Source organism: Monopterus albus, unplaced genomic scaffold (assembly GCF_001952655.1).
Source record: "Monopterus albus unplaced genomic scaffold, M_albus_1.0 scaffold5.1, whole genome shotgun sequence".
Classification (NCBI taxonomy): domain Eukaryota; kingdom Metazoa; phylum Chordata; class Actinopteri; order Synbranchiformes; family Synbranchidae; genus Monopterus; species Monopterus albus.
In genome coordinates, this window is record NW_018127885.1 from 283,618 (window position 1) to 290,207 (window position 6,590).

At 42.6% G+C, this 6,590-nt stretch overlaps 1 protein-coding gene across 9 annotated transcripts in view; it reads left to right on the forward strand.

Moving 5' to 3' along the window:
* Window positions 1–6,590, forward strand: part of magi2b (membrane associated guanylate kinase, WW and PDZ domain containing 2b) — a 93,846-nt gene that overhangs the window by 49,866 nt on the left and 37,390 nt on the right. For all 9 annotated transcript variants that reach the window (XM_020614054.1, XM_020614060.1, XM_020614004.1 and 6 more), the window contains exons 3-4: window positions 472–591; window positions 3,894–4,118. In XM_020614054.1, the coding sequence (XP_020469710.1) occupies window positions 472–591; window positions 3,894–4,118 (345 nt within the window). The remainder of the gene's footprint in view (window positions 1–471; window positions 592–3,893; window positions 4,119–6,590) is intronic.

A 6,590-nucleotide genomic window follows, 5' to 3' on the forward strand; every position in this document is an offset into this window, starting at 1 on the left:
GGTTCTTCTTACTGCATGGTAATGCTGCGCCTGTGCATCCCTGCTGTTTTCACAATAATCAAGATGGCACAGTATTGCATGTTGTGTAAGGAGGTTTATGCTGCGCTTGATCAAAGTGGCGTATTGATTGGCTCATTACTAAAACAGTACCAGACTGGCTTGTCGGGACTGAATGATGGTGGTTTGCTATTTTCGAATGCTTTCCTTGTTCCTCTCTAGCTACAGTAGCTCTCTTTGCCTCTCCCTGTCACTCACACACAATTTTATGAATGGATTTAGTTATCACAAGTGATGAGTCTTCACTCATCCTCTTCTATTCCATTTCCTTTCCCGTCCCACTTCCTCCCACAGCCTAAAATCTGCCTTCTTTTTATGTCCTTTCTCTGCTTTCCTGCCTTTTCTTCTCAAGTGCCCTGTTTGTCTCTGATGACCCCTCTCTCTCTCTCTGTCTCTCCCCCTCTTTCTCTGTAGGTACCACTAGGCAGCCTAAGGAGGGGGAGGTGCCAGGAGTGGACTACAACTTTGTGAGTGTGGAGCGTTTTATGGAACTGGAGCAAAGTGGGGCCCTGCTAGAGAGTGGAACCTATGAAGGTGAGCTCTGGCAGCAGTGTGTGGCCACTGTGCAAGAAACGGTCTGCATCTGCAAGACAACTACAGGTGCTCGCAGAGCAAAAATAGGAACATATGTTTCAGTAGTGCTATTTTACTATTTTTAAATTGAATCTGCCTTCTTGTGCTACAGTGTAGATATTTTTACTATGGATCAGGTGTGCCGGGTGAATAAATAAACAGAATTAGTCTCCTGCACCAAGTAATGTATTACAGTTTCCTCTAGTGGTTGCTGGACAGCTGGTTGACTGCTTCAGTGTATGTGTGTGAGCTGGATGAACGCCATTTCCAAGTCATGTCAAGTCTGTGCATCTGCTTTGCTACACTGTTAGGGATACATCTACAGATGGGGGATTTGCTGGTTCATTTGCCCAATAGCAGTTTTTGTGAGCACAAATTGTGTGTAGGAGGTATCGACATGTGTGTGTTTCCTTTTTTTGTATTCATTTTATAATTGTGTGTCTGCGTGTTTACAGTGTAAGATTCCCAGAATACAGAGCTTACTTATGCCCACTGGGGGAAGCTGTTTCTTTCTTAGTGGCTGTACTGGATGTGCAGCAACTCATTTTGTAATGCACAATAAAATAAGAGAGTAGAGCAGGAGGAATGGGAGACAGGAGGTAAGAATGATGGGTTAAGTTTTAGAAGGCAGTGAACAGGGCCAAAATCAGACATGGAATATCATCAGAATAACTGTAGTGTGTGTGTGTGTGTGTGTGTATGTGTGTGTGTGTGTCTCAGGAGAGTTTGGTGCACATAAAACTTTACATATGTGTATAAGTCACAGGTGAAGGTGGATATTGAAATGAGTATAAAGCCAAGATGCCTTTGAGTGAAACTAGGAGCATTCAGGATCAGGCGAGCATTGCCTTTTGAAAACCAGTGTGGTGCATACAGAGAAACTCTGGCCTGAACGTATCTCATCATGCTTTATACTGTATTCTCTAAAGCATCTCATCAGGTCGTCCTTAAGCTTTCATAGGCGAGCACTTGCTACGTATAGTGTCATACTCGTATCTTCTTTTTTTAACATGTGCCTCTGTGTGCACAGTTGTATTTTTATCATAATGTGATAATTCTGTGTAGTGTGCAGCGGGTTAATTGTGCTTTGCTTAATATATCTGTCTGCCTCTGTGGACTCTTTTCTGCTGATCTTTTTCTGTCCCTTACTGCTGCCTCCTTCCCTCCTCTTTGCACAGCTGTTGTTCTCCTCCCATTCCCCCACCCCCACCCCCCACCTCTCCACTTTGAGGGATTATAAAATAAGATGTCTCTGTCGCTCACTCATGCTCAATATTTAATCACAAAATATATTTTTCCAACAGCGAGGGTCTTATTTAAGTTTCAAATAAAAGTAGAGCTTTGTAGTGGCTGAAGAGCAAATCATGAAACTGTACCCGTTTCCACCAGCTAATCCACACAGGTAGTAGGCTATAAGTAGTCATCAAAATTTTATTTTTCCAGATAAAACAGTATTGTGTACGGCAGTCAGGTAGGGGAGAAATGGTGTGAAAAAAGGCCGTTGCTTTTCTCTGTTAAAGTGTAGTGGCTGTTATTGTGCGCACATAAATTATATGAATATGCCACTTTAATAAAACAAAACTACAGACAGCTCACAAATAATAATGGAGACATACTGTATATAGGCTCAGTGCACAGCTGCCATTATGTTCTAAAATAGGTTTACAGTATGTGCATCATTAGGCAGAGAGAGCACAGTGGCAGGGCTTTCTTAAGTCCACAAGATTAATTTATCTTACAAAATGGACATGGTCTGCCCTTGGGGACATATTTAGAGTGCTTTGTTTACATTTAGAATTATGCATTTTAGCAATTATGGACTTTGCAGCAAATGTTTTTTTTTCTCAGGAGAGCTGAAAACTTCCCATAACTCGTTAAGAACACTGTCTGCTGTTGAGTATGCAACCCTAAATATGTTAATATGGTCCTCCCACTACCACTGTAATAATCTTTCTCCAAACATCCTGCCCCATGTCTGTCCAAAGCAACAGATGTAGTTTAGATAGCGTCAGCTTAATTAACATGAACAGACAGCTGGTTTGGGCTTTGAGAGCCAGTGAACTAGTGAGTTGGCCAAATTAGCACAGCAGCAATGAAAAAGTTGTATTCAACACAAAACATACAAGTAAAGTGGGACTACCTTACTGTGCCTGAGTGTGGATATACCCATTAAATGAAAACTCAAACCACACCCTGTCTGAACTTTAATATATGTGTGCTGTAAAACTTAAAAGATTCTGTAGTCTGCTGGAAATGTATGAAGGTGAGATGAGGGCATGCTACAAAATGAGACAATAATTTTGGATGAGGAGTCACTCTTGCATTGTGGATGTGACAGGTTTGCAATTTGTGTCCTGTCTAAAATGTTATATTTTAGGAGTCTATAAGGTGTTATCTGTTTTCTGCAGTTGTTGAAGGACTGGGCTGAGACAGCGATGATGATTGAATGGTAAATTAACTGGAAGATGCCTGGAGTACCTCCTTTTCAAGATTGGGTGACAAAGTTAGGAAAGGTTGTTGCTTATAAAAGAAAATCATATGTGTTTGTCTTTCTTTAGAAGAAAGTCACTTTATATTGTGGTTGACTCCTTTTATTTATGTGTATGTGTTTCAGTGTGGTGGGACTGGGAAATGAAAGGAGTTTGAGGGTAGAAATAGGCTTTGTGTTTTCTGACTCACAATGTTGGAATGCAAAGGTGAAACATTATGCAGTTTGCAAATGCACAGAATTGAACAGACTCATTAAAAAAGACTTGTTCCTAGTAGGTGTTTAACAGTCCTCAGAAATCATGGTTTGTTCCTCAGTTTTGACTCATTTCAGGTTTGACATGTTGCCAAAAACATATCCAATTTCCACTGAATCAACATATTAAGTGATAGACAGACTATATATACTGTGTGTGTGTGTGTGTGTGTGTGTGTGTGTATATATATATATATATATATATATATATAAGTCTCTATATATATATACCGCTGTACCAGACTCAAATTCCTTGTGTGTCCGACACACCTGGCCAATAAAGCTGATTCTGATTCTGATTCTCATTTGCATTGGCCATGACATTCACTAGCCCAGAGGCTTGGCTAAGCTAAGTGTACTGTATGTGTTGCATTTTGAAAAGTAATCCTGTGTTGACTCGTTGCCTGCTAGCAGTGGACCTGCGCTCTGCCTGACAGACAGTGCGTTGCATCACCTGAAGTCTCTCCTTCATCATACAAGTGGCCTCTAACACAAAGGTGCTGTGCCACTCTGCCCTCAGATAATTTCTACGGGACGCCAAAACCTCCCGCTGAGCCATCCCCTGCAGCTCCTCCTCTGAATGTGAGTGAGGCCCTGCTGCCTGGAGCCCGGCCCAGCGCCCAGGGCAAGAGGAAAAGGAACCAGTCAGTGAGCAACATGGAGCAGCGTGCCAGCCTGGAGCCACCTGAGGAGGAGGAAGAGGAGAGTCCAGTTGTCAATGGCAATGGGGTGGCCATCACACCAGGTACTGTAGGATGAGAGAGAAGAGCATCACTTTCCAGTTGTCATGTTTTTATTCCACTTTTTCATCTATTCACAACTGATATTAGATTCAAACACAGTCTGTCTCAAAAGTGCCCTTGCCTTGAAGTCATTCAAGTCATTTTATAACATCATATTTAGGTGAGGAGAAAATCTGGTTTGAAGGCCTGGACTCTCCCTTGGGTTATTTATTGCTGTCTCACTGGTATGACTGAGTAAAACCAGAGAAAGGGGGTGGTTGTAGGAACACTTGTTACCTTTGCTTTTTATTGTTCCTTAAGGATAAATCAAGTCTATTTTCTCCTGTAGTCTGGAGTTTACACAGACCAGCCAGTGCAGACAGCAACACATCTGACAACAACCCAATTATAAGAGACACTGGGCGCCATGCGTGCACCAAACGCATGGCGTGCAGCAAGGGTGGCACATCTGTGTTTCATAATTTCCCAACTGCCCAATTAGTTTTCATGACATGCACATCACGTTGCCTTTTTGCCAAACAGCTGTATGTCAACTTCGCACCGGCAGCTGTGTCTGAATGAAAATGGGGTGTGTCCAGGTAAATTTTAGGCGCTGTGGTAATTTGAGGGCGCACAGCAAAAACTAGGTCTGTAGTCAACAGTCAAATCATTGTTGCTAGTTAATGGGCACTTTGACCATGTTGTGATGCTCGCCTGATTAGGTGTGCGCACAGTGGTTGTTATACAGTTTGTATCTATACCGCTTATCCTAACGAGGGTTGTGGGGGGACTGGAGCCAATCCCAGCTGACATTGGGCGAGAGGCGGGGTCCACCCTGGACAGGTTGCCATATCACAGGGTCTCAGTCAACCTAAGCTGCATGTCTTTGGGCTGTAGGAGGGAGATGGAGTACCTGGGGAGAACTCACACAGGTACAGGGAGAACATGCAAACTGCACACAGAAAGGCCCCGGGTCAGCTGGGGCTTGAACCCAGAACCTTCTTGCTGTGAGGCAACAGCACTAATTGCTGCACTACCATGATCCAGATCATTTCTTCAGTGGGAAATTTTACTGACGTTTGACCTGGCAACTTCACCAGTATGCTAGCAATCTGCCAAATGTTCACACTCTCACGTCTCTTAAAGAGGATGTGAGGTTACACACTGATTGGATAGTTGCATGTTACACCCAAAACACACTCCTGCTTTAATGAGGAGGTCAGGTGCTACTTGCACAGACACGTGAACTGTTTTTCCTCGTTGTCAAATTACTAAAATATAAACAAACCCAAACATCACTGGTGCCCATACATCTTGATCAGATGTCATGGATCCTCAAAATAGGGCCCATTAACAGACTCTGCTCGCACCAGTGTGAACTGCACAGGTTCTCAATAACCTTGTGTAACAGAATGCACAAGGTCACACTAAGATCTCCACTAATATAGCTGTCTCAGTCCCTGTCTCTCTGTCCTCTCATTTCTCTGTCTTCTCTTTGCTCTCCTGCCACTGGCCTTTGTTCTTGTATCTGTTATTGCCTCACTTTTCCTCTCCTCTACCATTCTCTTCTTTTGAGCTCTCTAGTTTCTTCATCTCTGTGGTCCTGTCCCTTGTGCCCTCTGCCCCTTTTTCCTTCTCTCATATCTCTTTGTAGTCACCCAGTTCTCTTGAGCTTGTCATATTCTTCTGCTTTGTCTTATTGCCATGTGTTGTGCTGTTTTTTTAAATGATTCGTTTCTTCCTTTAACTGTAACAAAAAAAAACAGTAATCCTGTAATTATTTTTATACATGCTCTTCAGACATCACAGCAAATTAGAAGTTTCTATAATTTTTCTCTGATACCCAGTGCGTGAATTATATCCTGCATTTTGGGGAGTCTCCTTTTGACTGGTAGAGGTGTGTGTGTGTGTGTGTGTGTGTGTGTGTGTGCGTGTGTGTGTGTGTGTGGGTTTGTCTTTATATACTTGTGAGAACCAACCCCTGACGGAACACCTTTCTTGTGTGGACATTTCTTCTTGTGTGGACCTTTTGGGTGGTCCACACAAGGAAAATGCTAGGATCGGCTCCTTTCATCCTAAAGAATGATCTGTCTAAGTTTCAGAAGATGTCCACATACAAAGAGTAAAGTCAGAAAAATGTGTGGCAGCTTGTGCTCTAAAAGTATCATGCTCTGATTAAATACTGCTTAAGCTGAATTCATGCAATACTGCCTGTGTCTTTAAAAGGGCGCAGACAGGGCAGCTTAAAAGTGGGTGGGAATCAAGCAATATTTATAACACCTGGAGCCTGATCCTCACCTTCAACTAATGTTGCATTAAATGCATGCCTCAACACTGCGGAGACTGCATTAGCACCACAATTGGTGTGCTGAGAGATACGATGAGGAGAGAACCGTGAAAGCTGAATTAGACGATGAAAAAAATACTGCAAATTGTCCAGGTAAGATTTATGAAACTAGTTAGTTGTTTTGGTTTGAAACTAAATTCTGGTTTAG